Source organism: Phytophthora infestans, genomic scaffold (assembly GCF_000142945.1).
Source record: "Phytophthora infestans T30-4 supercont1.57 genomic scaffold, whole genome shotgun sequence".
Taxonomy (NCBI): domain Eukaryota; phylum Oomycota; class Peronosporomycetes; order Peronosporales; family Peronosporaceae; genus Phytophthora; species Phytophthora infestans.
The window spans coordinates 28606-48168 of NW_003303702.1; the positions used below are offsets into that span (position 1 = coordinate 28606).

Here is a 19563-nt window from a genome sequence, read left to right on the forward strand (position 1 = left end):
GAAAAGGGCGGACGTGGCGCGAAAGAGCACGTCCAACGATTTCTCGTGACGTGTGGTGACGACGCGATGGCAGAAAGTCTCTACCACAATAGCGTGACTGACATTCATGAACACGAGGATATCATTGAGGTCATTCTCAAGGGTAAAGAGCGCATGGCCAAACCAGACGGATCTTCACGGAGCTCGCGCGCCCGCGATTCGCGTCGTGACGAGTCGTACGGAGGTCAAAGACGTGACCGTCACGAGTATGACCGTCGTCGTGACGAATATCGCAACAGGCCGAGCGTTACGCCCTTCGAAACCTCACTATATGATCTACTAGTTGAATTGGAAGATCGCGAAGCTAATCACGGTGGTATCGAGCGTTTGGATGGAGAACGCTGTGGTCACGACGATGACCACGATATGTATGATGATTATCAGTATGATGATGCCGACAACGACGATTCGCATGGTGACGAAGACCACTACATCGCTGCCGCCAACGAGAATGAGCGTCGAGAGTCCGCTGAAGGCACGTACGCCCGTTCCGATAACTGCCAATAACGGGGGAGCACCCCAGACCGAGAACGAGGCTTCAATCAAGATCGCCGAGGAGGCGACCGAGGTTTCAGTCAAGACACGCGAGTAAATCGCGACTACACTCACGACACGCGACGCCCTTAGTATGGGCCATGTGCTGCGTGGAATGAGCCACTCCGCTCACTACTGCAACAAGCGGTGCAAGCTCTGCAAGCAGGTTCATGACGCTGGATAGTGCTAACTTTTCCACAACTTCCAGGATCTGGCCAAATTTGTGCGTACAAAAGGCACGAAGGAGGGGCTCCTTCCTCACCTCAAGGCCGTAGTCCAAAAACGCCATTTAAACTAGGCAACCCGTCAACTAAAACTGGGTTGGTCCCAATCGGGCTGCCACAGTTAACCGAGCCTTCGCTGGAAGCAGAGTGTATACTTGCTTTCATGGGGGAGAGTGAATGGCCTATTGATTATGTAACAAGTGTGGACGCGACGGTATGTGAATAGGAGAGGGTTTCAATCCTCGGTGGAGGTGTGGAAGATATTTTGGGGTGTGCTGAAGCTGATACAGAAGCTAGCGTGGATTCGTTTGGTGCGGTTTAAAGGCAGCGCTGGACGAAGCCAAGGGTCACTCCAAGACGATGAAGTTGAACCCTGGAAAGAGACAGGGGTGGTGGTCAGCCAAGAAGTTTGACCGGAGGATAAGAATGCGGGCTCTGGTGCAGGGTGCTGTGAATGGCAGGCGTACGAGGATTTCCCTCGACACTGGAGCTAACGTTAGTGTCATCACCGACACCTTCGTTAAGAAGCTACGAATCGGTGATGTACCCGATCATGGACGTCGTTTCGACATACAAGGAATCAGCGAAGGGAAGGTATCGACGACACGACGAGCACGGGTGAAGATCACGCTCGGATGAGAAATGGTCTACCAGCTCGAAATGTAGGTGATGCCACATAGGGCAGGCGCCGACGTGGTGCTTGGGACGGGCTTTATGATCCAGGCTGACATTCGGCTGGATCGGTTCCACGGCGCTGCTCGACTTCCAAACGAGGTACGAATTCCGCTGATAAAGACCAAGAATATGATCGCCAGTGAAGAATACGGTTCTCGTGTTAACACTGGGTCTATCCCGCTGACCAATGTGTCTGACCAAACGGTTTATTTACCGGCTCATGACTTGGTTGCTGTGTTGATACCAGCCGGAGGTTGGCCCCGTGGAGAAGGTTATGTGCGACTCGATTTTCCGAAGTATCGTGCCTGACAGATACTCGCGTAAGAAGAATGTCGCGATCGAGAGCTGCTCGACCATGAACGAGACATCTACGAGCAGTGGCTGGCTACTCAACCACCCGCGGTGGAGTGACTTGATTATCTAGATCCTCAAGGGATGATGGTCAGGCCTCCAGAAGACTCGGTAGGTGATGTGATGGCCTGCGTTACGCGTGCAGAACGATGGGCGAGAATTGTGGAGGGGCGTGAGTGTGCCGAGGCTTGTTTAGTACGACCACAGATTCAATTGAAGTTCAGCTGTCTGGAATTTCCTCACGTCCAGCTGCTGCGGATACAAAACTTCAAACGAATACGCGGTGACAAGCCTCGACATACCACATAGTGTGACAGAGGTGTGAGGGACATTACCGAGCGTTCGTTTGATGACTGGAGCAATGCCGGACCATCCGCTACGCGGTCCCTATAATACGATGACGTGTGTTCCGACAATGACGCTTCGGGTTGTGGTATGCTCAATATTGCCGATGAAGACGCGTCCGAGCATACGCACGCTCGAATGAATGCTGCAAAGCTAATAAATACATTACCGGGCATTCAAAGTGAGTCTGGAGCAAATGCCGTACGGCCAGGACAGTTGCCAACATGCAACCTCTAGTGGTGATGTCAACTCGGAAGAAAGAGGCGTCGCGACTTTGGACGAAACGTACGTTTTGGTGGCCTGCATGACGATAACTGAAGAGAATGAAGCCACAAAAGACATGAAAGCTGACTTCGCTGAACATCCAGCTAATACAATCGGCTTGGAAGGCTACGCAAGGGAGTTGGCTTTCCTTCCAGACCTCACTGAGGATCCCAACACGACTATTGATTACAGTGCGCCAAATGTGGCAGAGCTCAGCCTGTCGTCGGATCGCCAAGAGCGTCTGGTTGCAACGCTAAAGAGCCACGAGCACATTCTGATTGCTAGTCGAAACATGTTACCACTGCCAGCGTATATTGACACACAGGGGCACGCGCCTATTAAACAGCGTGTCAGACGAGTGCCGCTCCGATATCTTGGCACGCTGTACGAATTGCTGAGAGCCCTGCTGAGAGCTGGTCTAATTGTTTTCTCGGATAGTCCATGGGCATTGCCTATAGTGATTGTGACGAAAACGAATGGCCTGGACATCCGGCTCTGCATTGATTACAAGATGGTGAGCGCTATCACCACCATCGTGGAATATGCGATGCCGCTAGTCAATGACCTGTTTACAGACCGCGAGTGCTACATGTGGCTCTAACCGCTCGATACCGCGAGCGACGTCTGGGCCATCATGATGACCCTACGAGCACGAAAGGAGTCAGGATTTGTCTGTGCACTAGGACACTTCGAATGGCTACGCATGCCGTTTGGATTAAAGAACGAATCTATGGAATACCAGCGTATGATCGCCAATGCGTTGTGGGTGTGAGGCTGGTTTAAAAAAACAGCCTCCTTTGGGTTGAACGAACCCCCAATGCTTGGGGGGATGCGTTTAGCTGAAGAGCAAGCCAAGAAACGCTGTATAACCAGCGACTATGGTTCATTTTAAACCAAGTTCGCGGCAGACCGCAAAGACTCGATGGACACAGATCCTGTACTACAACTGGTAAACAGCCCCAGAGCAGACATGTTTACGAACGAGGAACCCGACGAATCGATGTTGGTCCCTGTGATCAGCCGACGATCGTTTGTAAATATCATCTGCTTCGGTGGCGAGGATTTCGACAGTTACGTATCAAATCTGGATCGATTTCTGGCAAGCTTTGCGCAATGCCGGATCCGTATCAGCTTCACGAAGAGTACCTTCTGTCAGTCCAAGGTAGACTTCTTGTCACATGAGATTTCGCACGACAGTATAAGAGCTGACCCGAAAAGGCTTGGTACCATCACCGAGCTTTCATTTTTAACGAACAAGCGTGGAATGCAGTCATTCATCGGGGCACTGAACTACAATAGTCGGTTTATTAAGGACCTCGCAGTGTATGGTGCGGCATTGTACCATCTGAAGGGGGATGATTTTGGAGCCGGAGGCGACCTGTCTGATGCACGTCATGCTTTCGCGATGCTATAAACGAAGGTTGCCGAAGTACCTAACCTGAAACACTTTGACCGGACCAAGGAAGTCCATGTCACGCTGTTTGCAAATGAATGGGCCTTGAGCACGACCTTTATGCAGATACATGAAAGGAAGTTACACCCCGGACGAATCGTGGGTAGGGTGCTCAAGGAGTCCGAGATGAACTACCATCCCACTGAGAAGGAGGTACTGATTCTGCTTTTGCTGTTGTAGATACGTTACACACAGCTGGCTGGTAAGACACTGCACATCTATACCAGGTTTTCGACGCTCGAGTGAATTCATAATTCCAAGTCACTGTTCGGACGTGCAGTTCACTTTGCGATTTTACTCTCGCCGTGGAACCTGAAAGTCCAGCGAGTCAAGGACACGAATGTAACCTTCACACAGCTACTTCAATCCAGCCTTATGAACTTTGTAGATCTGGAAGAATCGCTGGCGCCGTTGGCCCCGCCGAGAAAAGGCTCACCGCCGATTTGTATGGACCCGTCTTCGTTGTATGCGAGATTGCCCTGCGACTACAGAGGGTTTGTCTTGTCGTTTGACGATTCAGCGAAGACCGAAAAGTACGGTGGATTTGGCAGCTGTTCGTGGATACTGTGGAAGCTACCTAACGCGACGATAGTGATCCCAGCTAACGCTTTCCTTTCATCGACCACGGTGAATCTCGCTGAATATACAGGAATGAACAACGGTGTCAAGGCAGCTATTGCCCATAATTTGGTCATATAGGTTACTCAAGGCTCGCGATACAGCAATCACTAGGGGTGATCGCAAGTCGAAAAGAATTACTGCTTTCGCAGCTAAATACTCACAAAGAACTCTGGGCACCGCTGCGAGCCGCTAAATGGATTCATGTAGTAGGGAAGTACAACTCTGCCGCGGATTCATTCGATACGGAAGCCTTGGAATCGAAGGTTAGTCGAGTGGTTATCGCCGAAACCCGTAAAATAGAGTTAGTGACACTTAACCGCATTCAGGAAGTAATCTCCGAACCGAACGAAGACACGACAGAGATTGCACCACATCAAACCGAGTGTGACGTACAAAGTCTAACGGGTAAAGCGTATTCGCAGCAGAAAATATTCGGAAATATCGTTCGTGACGACAATTCAAGCAAATGTGATTTTGGGAAAATAGCAGTGATGAACCACCACAAGGCGAAAGTAAAAAACACGTCAGATTTGCCGATGAAGTCTCAATGCAGGCTCCATCAGACCGAAAACAACATAGGAACGTGTTGAAGCGCACAGCAAGCATTCAACGGTGGAGACTTCGCTAGACCATCCCAGGGTCAACATATTTCGCGTCGGGAACTGCCGCTGGCACACTCTTGGGAGAAGTTCTGTCAAATCCCCACAGATTGAATCTTCGTTGACCACTTCTCGTCGTTCTTGTGCTGTACAGTAATCGCTCTCCATTCCGGTACTGGTATAAAATAATATCCCTAAAATATCGATACAATCGCTTTAAGGAGGGTGTACTGACGGGGAGCGGAGGCATATCTTGCGGAGCCGGAAACTCCCTGGCGAAGCTGGCACTGCTGATCCCGTCGAAGTAGCGCTCGGCCGTCAGCGACCACAAGATTTGACCGACCTTTACGAGCCTAAAGATATCTACAACATGGATGAAACCGGATTCTGCTATGCTATGGCTCCCTCCAGCTCCATTTGCACCAGGGGCGCTCGCGTTGCCAAGAAAAGGAAGACTCGTATTACACTTGCTCTCACCGCGAACGCAGATGCCGCTGATGAAAGAAGTAAAGCGGTCGGTCACACTAGCTACGGACCCGATGTAGACGTAGAAGATGTCATTATCCTTGCCTCTCAATTAACCTTGTAAATGTACTGTAGCTTTTTTCTTTAAGAAAATATATCAAATCCTAGGATATGGTCGGACGCGATATTGTAGTGATTTCTCCAGAGCTGCGGATAATCGCTTGTCGACAAAGATGCGGCACCGCCCAAGATGTTCAAGCGACGAACCCTCGGTCACGTGATGTACCGTGACTCCAAGGTGCAAGAGACTCGACGGCGTCACTATCGAACCAGTGAATCTTGAGTACGGTACAGATGTCTCTCAATCCAGGCTGTCGCTATTATTAACTAGCTGAGCGCCCACTACGCGGTGGTACTTTAAGTTTAAATCAAAATGAAATATATTTAGCTTTCATTGAGTTTTGTATGAGAGGTGATCAATCGCGAGTTACTTACAAGATTAAACAAGTGGGTAAGTAGTACTTACTAAGTAGTGCAACCATTACGACCTTTTGCGTTGATGTGAGCTAAGTTTCATGGCTCAGAAACGGCCCGTGGCATCGAGCACAACGCTAAACTAAGCATATTGTGTAGCGTTTGTTTAATTTTTTTGAAGTGCAGGTGGTTTTGGACAGTGATAACCAACAATAATAAAGAGGTTGTAGTAAGAATCATGATCCAAGATCATTATAATAATAATTGTTTAATCAGGTAACGTGATGCTGAGCTGGATTAATAAAATATCGAGGTGCATAGGGGCTTAGCGTTTTTTTTTAATATTTATCCCACCGAAGCGCAGCGGAGGCGGGAAGGCCAAAACAAGTAGAACTAAGCGCCGCGTAGCGGCGGCACTCGGCTAGTACTAGTATTAATAGCACTACTACATGTATAGTAGGCGTTTATTGAATGGACTCACATTACACGGACACAAGATACATATAACATCATATTCCGTCTTTACTTCCACCTGTACTCAGCTACTTTCAACGACTATATCTTACTTACGGTTTTCAACAGGAAACCGGCGGTGCAGCCATTTACCAAGGTACCGGAAGACGTCTTCCTTCTCGGGTTCTTCATAAACCATGTGGAACAGGCCATCAAATAGCTTAAATTCCTTATCAAAATTCCCCATCGTGCCGAAAAACTTGATGGCCGCCTGCTGATCGGAGATGCCGTCGGCTGATCCGGCTAGGAAGAGCGTCGGGACAGCGCAGAATGTGCTGCTGGGGTCCGTCACCCGAGTGTTTTCTTGCAGCTGGATCATTGCCTGAAGTGACTCGTGCCCAGTGCGAGTGGTCATCATGTCCATCGAGGTGAGTGGATCAGCCTTGAACCTTTTCAAGAACTTTGGGTCACGACACAGCAGATCGTGCTGAACGGCAGGCACAACTTTCGCCGTCGGGATGATGGCAGCCAGAGGCTTCGAAAGCTTCGCCTCTGCCCAAAGCAGAGGGCTCCACGTCACACCAACAGTGGGTGAGCCCCAAACGGCAGCGTCAAAGTTATGTTCACCGACCAGAACGGTGTGAAGACCGACGAGAGAACCAAACGACGTCCCAGCAACGATAAGCGGTAGTTCAGGCTGCGACAACAGGTCCGTGCTGCTCACCCGACCTTGCGAGTGGTGCTTCCGCCAGTACCGAAGTGCATCTCTATAGATGGATCGCTTAGCAAACGTGATGAAGTCGTTCGTGTCGTCTACCAGGTATTGGAAGTTGCTGACGTGTGCGCGTGTCTTGTGATGGTCGAGATCACTCACGCCGTGGTTGAGCAGGTCGTAGGTGATCACACCGAAGCCTTCTCGGCACAACCGCTCGTACAACTTAACGTTTCGTCGGCAGTGGTCACCAATGCCGTGCAGAGCCAATACAACTCCACGCATTGGCATCTTCTCAGGCGGGAAGAGAGAAAAATAAAACAACGTTTGCTTCCGTCGGTTCGAGAATCTTCCTTCGTAATGGCGGAGACGTAGCGGCATCTGGGGACCACTCATACGAGGCGAGGGTGCGGATCCAAGCGACGACAAACTCGACGCTGATGCTGACCGAGCCATCGGACCTTCACTTGAAACAGGTTTTGATGACTTTTTGGGAAGAAGTGAAGTCGATCGAGTACGAATCGGGTCTCGCGAGCTTAAAAACAGACGCGATGAAGCCTGTTGATGGTCCTTTGCTGACTTAGTTGCCCCCATCAACTTCGGATTCATCGCGGCAGGCGTTTTTGATTCTCGACACGAAGCCACTCGACGTTGTGCAGTTACAATGTGGGTGCGAGACATTGGCTTCGGGTTTGACGTCGAGCGCTGCCGAGGAGGAGGACTCACGTCTTGGAACGCGCGTACACGACGGTCCTCATTTAATTCTGTTTCTGACAAAGACGCAAGTGCACTTGGGGGCGACTTGGGTCGGTGGTTCTCTTCCGAACTCGTAGGTGAAACCTGACAAGACATCCGACGATGCCTGTGTCCGTGGTTCGGATGGGCTGAGTTCGCCTGAGAATACGCCTCTGAACGAGTATTTTCACGTTCAGAGAAAGGTTCTCGGAACGGCGGTAGCATCTTCGACTGGGATTTCTCGCGTGAACTGGAGCGCGGTCCCGACGCTTGTTGACGCGACGCTGCTCGTTGGTGGTAGTCGTACACATCTTGAGAAGCAGACGCGTGAATGGAGTCTAGTCTCGTCGCTAATTTTGTCCTCGGAACTTCATCGGGAGAGCTGAGCGGTGCACTGGGAGTGCGACGGTGCGCACGTTCACGCTTCGTCGACACGGATCTCTTGTCCGGAGGAATAGAGGAAGACTTTGGACGGCTACTGGAGTGAGGACTAGCATGGCGACGCGGTGGTCGATGGTGGGGATGGTTTACCTCGTAAGAGTTTGACGATTTCGAATGAGGCGAGTACTCTGGATACATTTTAAGAGAAGAACGCCCATCGTGACGAGGGTCGTGCACAGGTCTGCTCGACGAAGAAGAGTGGGGTCTTAAACGAGACTCTGAACTGCAATTGGGACGGGATTCCACTTTGGAGCTGCGTGGCGGACCCCTATATCCTCGTGAGTTTCTAGAGCTGTAGCGTTCGTACCTTTCGTCGACGGATGAGGGGGCCGTAGACGCAGAGCTTGAAGCCGACCTAGGCTGCGTACACGTAGCCGATTCTGACCCAGATGCTGGGGATATTGGGCATGTGGTGGCTGGAGCCGCAGCGGACGGCCGAGGTCGTCCGTCTATCTCTTCGTCTCTGCTAGGTTTAATGTCCTCGGGATGTTTTTCCTGGTCTTCGAGACGTGACTCGCGCATGTGGGCCGGTTCCTCCTCGATGACCGACATCGCAAGCGCACGGCTATTACTGCTAGCGCCCTGTGGCAGCTTCCTGCAGTTGGGCATCGTTTTCGGCAATGAGATACATGTAGCGACGAGTGGCGGGTCTTCTGAGCTTCCACGCCGAAACCAGGAAGCGGCCATGGACCGTCCATTGGACGTGCGTAAGCTCCGATAGCCGGAGCCTATGACCCTGATGACGGAGGATTCTCAGTGATTCAAGGTGGACAAACTCGCGTCCATGGACCAAAAAGTCTCTTTCATGCTTCCCGACGAGTTCGCCTGATGCGTTTGTGCGTGGAGCGTCTTCCATGCAAGCACCTGGTCGGCCATAGACCGTAGCAGTCGCAGCATTGAGCGTGCCCATCGACCTCGTTTATTCCGAGACAGTTTGATTTGACAGACGTCTCGATGAAAGTGCAGTACAGTACTGCACCCCGTTTTCGCGGGGAGGAAATCCAATTGTATTTGCAAATAAATCAGATTTTAGCATACAATTGACAGGTCATTTGCAATCAGGATCATCAGATCCGGAGGTTTATCAAAAGTCCAAGGGCGCGAAAACGGGGTGCAGTACTGTACTTGTACTGTACAGGAAGTAGCGGCAATAAGAAAGGGTTCAACGAATTAAGCGTTTACGTTACGTAAGTCAGAACAAATTGAGGAGGTCTCAAATAAAGAATTAGTATCTTACTCGATCGTCAATTTCACCAGGCAAGGGAAAAAAAATCAATTTACACCGGTTTCCTCGATAATCCTCTATTGCAGTATACATTGCAGTTGGCTCTCTATGTGCAGTTTGGTACAGTACATGTATTGCAATTTAGTGGAGGCACGCAATCGGGTATTTTAATTGCAATATTCGAGTTGCAATAATCTAGTGTTAAGTAACTTGAAGTCTATGTTGAAGTTAATTCTATCTTCGAGGTATTATCGGTTCAAGGCCTCTAATTTACGGCATAGCGCAGCGGAAGAGGTTACATTCTAGCTGCGGAATAGTTTGTTTCTCCGAAGTGCACCAAAGGTTTCATTTTTGAATCCGCTCAGACGCAGTATCACTAACATCCCCATTGTACGCCTCGCCCATCTCTACAACGGCTCTCTCCAAAACCAAGTCCAGACGTGAGGAAATGCCTGAGCCCCTATCAAGTTTTACTTTGACATAAAGTCTTCGGCTGACGCTGTGGTGTACACGTGCTTAAAGTGCAAACGTACGCCTACTCAGCGTTTAAAAACTGGTTACACTAATTTGAATCGGCACTTGGAAGCGTGCCAGGGCAAGGACTTCAGAGAAAAATGTACCGCAGCTCTCAAAACACCGAACAACAACTTGGGGCTCGAAACCATTGAATTCGTGAGTGAACGTGACCTGGTCGTGTTCAAGTGGCTTAAATGGGTCATAATGAGGGACATGCCCTTTTCCGAAGTCGATAATGAACTGACACGTAAATTAGCTGGTCTTAGATCTTCCAAGCATGTATCAAGCAAATCTGTACGGACCTACATAGGTGAACTTGCACTACTCGTCGAGAACATTATCGCGACTGAAATTCCAGAGTTTTTCGCCATTATGTTCGATGGATGGAAGCACAAGACGACACATTACGTTGCTGTATTTGCGCAGTACATCAAGGACGATAAGTGTAGGGAGGTGCTTCTTGGGTTTTCCCCTCCATTGGACGAGAATTCATACACCGCTGAGTCGCACCGAGACCTGCTCGAATACGTACTGTAGGTTTACAACCGCTCGCTGGCCAATATATCCGTTATAATTGGGGGTAATTGTGCTACTAATAAAGCGACGGCTGACCTAGTTGGTGTACCGCTGCTTGGATGTGCAGCTCACAAATTCAACCTGGCCGTCAAGCGCTGGGTGAAGGCACAACCCGCGGTATGCCGCGTCATTGATAAGTTGAGCGCTGTATGTATACAAGCGACGAACCTCAAGGCAGCGGCTGCACTGCGAGAATTGACTGAGCTGGTGATGATTCGAAACAATGACACGTGTTGATCGTCAACTTTCCAGATGATAGATCGCTTTTAAGATTCAAAACGAGCTTCGTAGTGCTCGTGAGATCGAACTCCCCCCTCCTGCAGAGTTTCAGGTACTCAAAGACATATATCCAGCCTTGAGGAAGTTTGACGCCGTGATGGTCGGCCTCCAAGACAAGAATGTTACCGTGACGTCTGCTCGCGGAACTTTCGATGCTATTCTTGAAGACTATCCCGAGATGAGTCCTCACCTTGCACAAGACGCCTTCATTGTACATGATCCAATCTTCGAAGCAGCCATTACGAAGGTTCTTCACGACACCAAATGAGACCTGTCAACCCGAGAGAAAACGGTTATAAAGCAGTTTGAGGTTAAAACAGCTCCCTCGTCTAGACGCATTCTACATGGCGAAATGGTCGACTATTATCACCAGATACAAGAACGCAAGCGCCTAAATATGACCAAAACAACGACGTATGAGAACCTCAGCTTCATGAAAGGAGCTTCTGCAGTAGTTGAGAGGCTGTTTAGTAGCTAAATACGTTGTAACGGACCGCCCATCCCGACTGACTCCTGTCATGTTCGAAGCCATTATGTTTCTCAAGGTAACCGAGATTTCTGGGACTCACGTCTTGTTGCCAAAACGATAGGAAAGTCGCATGGCGGTGAGCAAGTGTAAAACTTAGTTAGTTGAGTATTGCATATTTTTTTCCAATTTGATATTGCAATATCGTCGTCACCTGCAATCTAGCATTTTGATTGCAATTTTTTCCGGCGGATATACCAACACATTTTTCCCTTCCCTGCATCAACGTATAACCAACATGTCTCCAGTAGTTTCTAATATCCTGTGACGGCACCTTGTTCGCGGCATCATATATCCACTGAAGCGCTTCGATGGTACGATATTTTACGGGTCCGTGTCCCCGTCAAGTAGACGTAGAGCTGCCTCTTGTGTCCGTGCAGCCATAAAGCCCTGCTTCAACCACGCTATGACCCCTTGGTCCATAGGTTGGCGTTTTCCAGCAGCAGAATATGTCTGTCATGCTCAGCGATTACCTTGTCTAGTGTTTGTAGCCACTCTTGGGAAAGCTTCACTGTCATCCAGCCCTTCTCAATGCCGTGATGTGTAGCTAAACTAGGCATATCCTGCAGCCATCGTGGCTCCTTAGATTTCCCCAAAACCATAGCTTCTTGAGGCGGTGGAAGGCCATATAGTGGTGCTGCCAGCCGCTTTTGGTAAACTTGGGCTACTTTGCGAGAGGTATCCTCAAGATCTCAGCGAACGCTCGCGCAAGCTAACGCAGCCCGTCGTGACTCTAACTCTACCAACTGCCCCACCAAGTACGTCTCCAAAGCAGCCCCGTGGGCGACGAGGCCTTCTTCCTCTCTAAATAGTCAATGGATGTTGAGAGCAGCTGTGCCTCCCTCTTCAACAGCTTCGACACAGTATGGATGGAGGGTGGCTTTGGTAGCCCGAACGCGGACTGGGCCCAGACAACGAGCTTGCGGTGGCTCCACGTAGGAGACTTGGCGTGTTGGCGGCAGGCATGAAGCTGCTGCAGCTACGTGAGGCGAATACGCTGGAGGAGCGAGACACAGCGCATTGTGTCAGCGCAAACGTAGGACGGGTTCTTCGTCGAGCACATGCAGTGCGTGATGCCGAGGATGGAGTGGATTCTTGGTTGTTTCGGTTGTGGGCGGGAATTTTGATTTTCAAAATCAAAAGAGTGACCGTCACTTCGTTTCAATTACCTCAGTACTTATAGTGAGGTCCTGTATAAGCACATAAAATAAAATGTCAGAGATATTAGGTTTGACCCTTTCTTATTGCCGCTACCGTATTTCGCATGTAGACCGATACACCCCATGTTATGAGGGATAGGTTCCCCTTCAAAAATGATGTTTAAAGCTGAAGAAACAAAATCTCTATTTTTAGACAGTTGTCTCTTCGATGATGTCCTGAAAGGCGAAGTCATCACTTTCATCTACCGATTGCCCTTCTAGTAGCGAGAGTTTGTCGAGCTGGGTCACCAACTGACTCGACGCAATGCAGCTAGCACTCGGCTCCAGCTTACTTCGCTTGAACCCATTAGAAATTGTAGTAGCAGGAAGTGATTTCCACGCATGCTGAATCCAGTCACATACCAGGATCCTGTTGGGTCGACGCAGCTTGAATGTTGTGCCAGCAGCTCATCGAAACCCGCTGGCTGCGAGACAGCGGTCGCGCTCTTCGGCACTTTCATTAGCACTACGTTGATTGCTTTTGTACGATGCGGCGACTAGATTAGAATAAAAGTGATAAATGGCGGCTCGCATAGCTCCCGTCGTCTTTAACATCACTAGAGCCGCGAGCTTCTTGTCAACTGATTCAGCATTGAGCTTGTATTGCTGCACGTGGCGGCCACGTCCTCCTCGTCGGGGTCTTTCTTTTGGCCTGACACGAACCATTCGCTTGTGGTGAAATTTCTGAAATTTGATAGTCATTTTTTCATTTTAGTGTCGGGTACCACTCGACATGCGATTTCCTGGGATCTCAAATTTAATCAATGATTCGCTGCTGGGTGGGTGTATCGCTCTAGTAGCGGTATTGGTCTACATGCGAAATACGGTACCGCATCGCCCCTGTCCTAAGCAAAGTTTTGGCCTAAGCGAGCTTCGATAATGACCAATGGAAACGCTTTATTTAAAACAGATGGCTGCACCTTAATGTGTCCTTCCGCGAGCTAATTACAGTCAGCAGTTTGAAAAAGAGGCAATTGGAAGAGCGGCATACAAATAGCTAGAGCTAAGCGACCGAAATGCCATCAGCAGCTCTCATCAGCGGACCACTTCAAAAAAGTGGAGGCAGGTCATTCACGAGCCGAACATTCAACCGAATCAGCTTGGAGTAATTTTTACTTTTTAGCACTAATTATGAGATTTGCTTGTAATTTGACCCGTAAACGTCGAACATGGGCGTTCCGTTAGAACAGGGGCGATGCGGTACACCCACCCAGCAGCAAATCATTGATTAGTCCCAGGAAGTATACGGTTCGATTAACCGGTCAAGAACCGGGCAGGCGAACCGGCGTTTCCGGTTCAGAAGACAAAACCACGGTAGTTGCGATTCTTCCGGGAGAAGCACAAGCGTGGAGAGAGCAATTCGGGCTCGGAGCCCCTTTCGAGTCCACAGCACAGGCTGCACAAGGAGCCAGGCCCTCAAATTACGCCACGGCAACCTAATCCGCCCGGGGCGGTGACGCGCTCGGACGGACTGGTCGGGACATCGTGCGTTTGGAGTGCCCGCACGAGCTGGAGGACATTGACTGGGACGACCCATTTATGTCAGGCTGGTCGAAGCTTGCCACCTGCGGTCAGGCCACCCCAGCCCCTTCGTCGTCAATGATTCGGAGCGTCGTCCTGGGTGGGTTTGCCACCTCGCAGACCACGACGAGTCTCGCGAGCGCCGCGGCGACGCTCAGGATCTCAGTGAAACCGCCGTAATCCCATTCAGTCGCTTAACGCGACCTTTCGATAATCTGGTCGATGAACTTCGTGATCGTCCACTATTAATGTTATTTCGGTTCGTACGATTTAAAACGTGTTTCGTCGCGGCGGGCGACGACCGTAGCGGCCTTGAATACGTGGAGATTCAATGAACGTGTTTCTCGTTGGACAAGTCGTGGCATACAGACGCTGCCAGGGCTTTACCTTCACCACTATGTCTGGGGCGCGCCTACGCCTCAGTACCAGCTACGTCTTCGTGGTGTCCGTTCGTCAACCAACCTCGGCATCAGAGGCTTACATATCTCTACCGTGTAACGTGGCATGGGAATGCCAGATATCTCGCGATGAATTCATGGTGGGTCGGTGTCACGGTACGCCTGCTTCATCCAATCCGATACGACGCGCAACCCGTTTTCGTTCCAGAATAAGAGGTCGGAACTCAGTCGGACAGCGACTTATCTAGACAATTAAAATCAACGTTTGTACTGTCGGCTCTGATACAACAGTTGACTTTGGCATGGAGGCTATACCAATTGTTTCGGAGTTTGGACGAGCACTTGATGTCACTCCGCTCGGTTACGCTCGCAAGTACATCGGGCCTACAGCATCCAGGGCTCGGCGCCTTGACGAAGACGCAGACAGCGACTCGGACACGTCGACCGAGATATTAGCGGTTTGATTCTCACGCGGAAGATCAATGCCCAATGACATTCTAAACATAGTCAGCTTTATTTCACCACCTCGACTGGCAGCTCCAGTTCCGGAGGCGTGGTTTTCAGGAAGCGTCACTCCGGTGGTTCAGGGTGGTGTGACCGCTTCTCCTTGCGGACAAGGAGATCAGGCTCAGGGTACTCCTAGGGTAGCGAACAACGACTACACGAGGCAATCGGCCACGATACAACATGTACCACAATCTTCGGCGGCCACTACAGCGGATAGTTCAAAACACGAGTGCGCAAACGATGGCTGTTATTCTCGCAATGGCCCAGTCGACGCAGAGGCTGGTAGAATCTACACAACAATGGATCCAACGACAAGTTGAGCAATCAGGCCAGATAGAACAGGCGGGCGCGCCACCAGAAGCCGCAGTAGCTTCGCCCCCGCCGATTCCGGCGGACCGAAGTTGTGTCGTACGCGGCCAGCAGCCACAGCGTAACCGGGAACGTTCCCGTCAACACCGCAGTCGACGCAACAGAAGTCGCAGTCCGTACCAGCGAGTTTCACATCATTTACACGGCCGAAACCGTGACAGACATCGCGATCGGAGTCGCTGCCGGACCCGCCAACATTCACGCTCTCGCAGCCGTGACACGGTGTACCACGGAGACTCGGTCGGTCGACCACCGAGGGCGTCGACGCTGCATCGTACAGGGGCACTCCCTCTCCCCGTTCACGTGACCACGAAAGTCACTTCAGCGAATCTCCCCGTGAGATTGCTACGACTCGGGGCGGCAATGTCTTTGATGATAGTCCACGCGGACACCGCAGCAGTGACTCGGAGCGATCAGCTGTCCATCGCCACCAGCCGTCTTCAAGGCGGGACGCGAATGTACACAGACATCAAACACTCGAGGAGCCACGAGACTCGCGAGCTTTGCGTTCGCGCGATTATTACTACCGCGAAAGTGCCGACATTCACGCAGCAGGACCAATGATGACGACGATTTTGGGCGAGCATCGCTGAGACAGACGATGGAGGATCTGACCTCTACAGCGACAACGTTTCGACCACCAGCAGCTGAACTTGAGGTTCATCAGACGGCACGCGTGGGACCACGACCACAAGGTAGGGAAGTCTAAAGTGATTTAATTCGATACTGGCAAATGCTGCTCCTGGACCGTGTTTCGGCAATCCAGCATCACGAAACTCTTCGCACTCGTTACCGGGTAACGTAAGTGACTGCAAAATGATTTTCGCCGGCAACTTCGGGACTCGTCCACTTGACCATTCCCCCCCCCCTGCGCAGAGCGGCGGGAGGCGTTCAGTGACCCACGACTCGGCCACATGGGGAGCTGGAGACACAGTGCCAACGGCGCACATAGTTACTATATCCGACCTCCGCCAGGCTCTCTCTCTCTCGAATCCAAGAAGCCGCTACCGAGTGGTACCCTCGGCCGGTTGCTGAGATATTTAGCGTTGTGCATGTGTGGTGTAGCGGGATCAGCAAAATCTGCGAGATTGCCAGATCCAACTTACCAACTGCGCCCAGACACCGACTAACGGAGGGGGTCCCCCGATGATCCGTGTTCTGCTGAACTTTCCTCACCTTGTGTACCCGTCGGTAGGGCGGGATCTTGCTCTCTCGGTAACTTCCGAAGAGTTCAAGTGGTGAAGCTTGAGTGTCTTGGCGAGACATGGGGATGGGGTGGAGCAGCAGTGGAAAATCTTCACTCTGCGTCCGTGGATTGTTCCGAATCCTAAGCGAATATTCGAGCTTATGGATCCGGGGCCTAGATCGTGAATCTGGCCGTAGGGTTGCCTTACGGGTGTGTTCCCTTGACTTTGTAGTTCCTTTGCGTCGTACTTGCCGCCTCCTGTGACGGGATCTTGAAAGTTGAGAGCCTCTAGGGTGTAACCGACCAAGTAATAAATTCGGTTAACCTGTCGGATCTGCACAAGTAAAGGAAATCGCTCACTAGGTTGTAGGATCTGGCCAATGTATTATCCAGTTATCACTACCAACACTAGATTCGCAATTCCCAACCTTCTCCGAGCTCGTACGGCCAATGTAATTCCGGTTCTTGAGGGCAGGAAGGCACTTGCGTGATACTGTGCAAATTGAGGTCTGTATTGATATTTAAGCCTATACCTGCCTGGATTTCTACCTTCTATGTCTTTCATCTTCTAAATCCCTTACCAGGCTCGGCTGCATGTCCCTTCTTCCCTTGACCCATCATTCCAGCTGTGTTATCTTCAGATCCACCGGATATATGACGTAATCATCATGGTCACCCTGTTATGGGTACACTCATCCGGATCTAGGTCGCTTGGATCCACCTCGCTGTAATGGTACACTCGCCGTGGATCCGAGCTCTCCAATCATCCAACATCATCTTGCAACCTTCTGTGATCTCCTTGGTCCCACGAAAGTTCGAGATCCACTGCATCCATCATCCTTATACCCTGGATCCAGGTCCCTCAAGGCGGGATCCTTCCTCCATGGATCCGGACTCGGAGGTATGGGATCCGGGGTACCTCGCGGTGGATCTTGACTCCTCGTTAGCCGTGGCTATTAGATCCACCTTCGGATGACACCTACCACCATTCCTTCATAGGATCCCCGCTCGATCCACTGGTACATAGTGTATCCCATATCCACCTAAGTGAATCCAGGTAAGGGTGGATCCGAGATAAGTCTTGGTGGATTTTGTCTTCCTGTACATCGCTCAAAACCAGATCCATCGTCACTTCATACGGGTGCTGCTCGTCATGGCTAATCCACCACAGGCACTACATCGTGCATCAACCCAATCCTCTCTGATTCATGAAATGTCACTGATCGGATAGTGACCCGCGTCAGGCCCATTCTCTTAATTTCTGAGAAAGCACTTCACCACAATCGCCTCCTGTACGTTGTCGGCGCTGCACAACAGCGTTCACGGCGTGCATTACCAGCATCCACAACGGCTTTCTCCCCTTCGCGACACATGTCTCCCGCCAAGCGTACCGGCAAATCGTCGGGCAAGACCCCATCCACCACACCTCCGGTCAGTCCGTCTTCCATGTCGCCCACCGATCTGCGGGCTCTAGCCCAGGATCTTTCCGATCAGGTGCAAACCCTGACGGCGGAGCTCCAGACGGCTCAAGATGCCCAAGACCAAGCTGCGTCTCTGCACACTACCCAGCTTCAGACCTTGCGAGCCCAAATCCATGACCAGGCTATGGAGATCCAGGGGTGGGAGCACCGTGCGGCCTCTCGGTCGCAGGACCTGCGACTCTTGCTGGCTGGTCGAGATCCGCGACCTGACCGGACGGCTGGATCGCGCCTCCCGTCAGCGAGATGTCATGCGGGATGACAACGACCATCTCCTTAGGGAGACGGCGCTTGCTGGATCTGAGATCCACCAGCTCCAATCCCGGATCCGCGACCTCGAGCGGGATCTGGAGGACTCCCAGACTGCTGGGGCCGCTGCGGATGCGAGCTTGGACCGGCTCCGTGACGAGTTGTGTCTGACCCAAGAGGAGGTGGTGACCAACGACTATGTGGGATCCACCCATGGCGGATCCACCTTAGGGTCGGCGCGTGGAGGATCTCCCGCGCCAAATCCATCTCCTTCGTCGCCGGATGTAGCTCTGGCTCAGCTTGCTGAGGAGTTGCAGGATACCAAGGAGTCGCTCGAGAAAGCGTCTGCCGGACGAGAGTACGCGCTCGAGGAGTTCGTGCGTATAACTCAATTACGCGACGAGATCCAAGCGAAACTGGCGGACAGCGAACTCCAGCGGGACAAGGCGGCTACCGAGTGGGCGGCTGCCAAGCGTGCACAAACAGAGCTGGAATCCAAGCTTCGCCGCACGAGTACGTGGATCCTCTTTTAGTCCTTGCTAGTAACCCCATATTCACTCGTTATTGTCCATCCAGGCGACAAATTGAAAGAAGCCGATGCGACCGCCGCGAAACTCCGGGATCAACTCGCTGCAGCCCAAACTCAGCAGCAACAGCTGGTCCTGGAGCGCGATCGTGGCTTATCGGAGCGGGATTTGGCTCGTCGACGACTGGCACTGGTGACAGCTGCCGTTTCGGATCTCCTTCCTCCCTTGTCGGGACCTTCTCGTACTGCCAGCGTCTCTGCTCCTCTCCCGTCTGTAAGTGGGGCAGATCCATCTGTTGCGAAACGTCCGCGTAGTGCGTCTCCCGCTCCTAGCACCGGATCCCCCCGTCCCCGTAAGCAAGCTCGTGCTTCCCCGAAAGCCAAACCCAAAACGACTCCGGTCTCTAAAACGTCTACGCAAGCGGGAACCACCTCTGCGTCCAAGGCGGGATCCACATCCGCGTCCAAGACTTCCGCTTCCCCCTCGAAGTCGGGAGCAGGATCCAAGTCGCTAGATCCACATCTACCTCGGTGTCCAGGACTGGATCCGCCACTACGTCCAAGTCTGGATCTGGACCCCAGACTGGGTCTACGGCGTCCAAGCCTGGATCCGTTGCTACGTC

General features: G+C 51.5%; 3 protein-coding genes across 3 annotated transcripts; 1 reads left to right on the forward strand and 2 right to left on the reverse strand.

The window, feature by feature from the left end:
* Positions 1–5200: 5200 nt before the first annotated feature.
* On the reverse strand, positions 5201–9295 carry PITG_17741 (serine protease family S33, putative; the record flags this gene model as incomplete). Its single annotated transcript, XM_002896551.1, has 7 exons — positions 5201–5251; positions 5341–5633; positions 5838–5891; positions 6399–6437; positions 6651–8434; positions 8693–8980; positions 9162–9295. The coding sequence occupies 7 exons, from the start codon at positions 9293–9295 to the stop codon at positions 5201–5203; spliced, it is 2643 nt and encodes an 880-aa protein (XP_002896597.1).
* A 3363-nt stretch (positions 9296–12658) lies between these two features.
* Positions 12659–13167, reverse strand: PITG_17742 (uncharacterized protein; the record flags this gene model as incomplete). Its single annotated transcript, XM_002896552.1, has 2 exons — positions 12659–12697; positions 13000–13167. The coding sequence occupies 2 exons, from the start codon at positions 13165–13167 to the stop codon at positions 12659–12661; spliced, it is 207 nt and encodes a 68-aa protein (XP_002896598.1).
* Positions 13168–15107: 1940 nt separating this feature from the next.
* Positions 15108–16094, forward strand: PITG_17743 (uncharacterized protein; the record flags this gene model as incomplete). Its single annotated transcript, XM_002896553.1, has 3 exons — positions 15108–15414; positions 15663–15741; positions 15827–16094. The coding sequence occupies 3 exons, from the start codon at positions 15108–15110 to the stop codon at positions 16092–16094; spliced, it is 654 nt and encodes a 217-aa protein (XP_002896599.1).
* Between the last annotated feature and the right edge of the window lie 3469 nt (positions 16095–19563).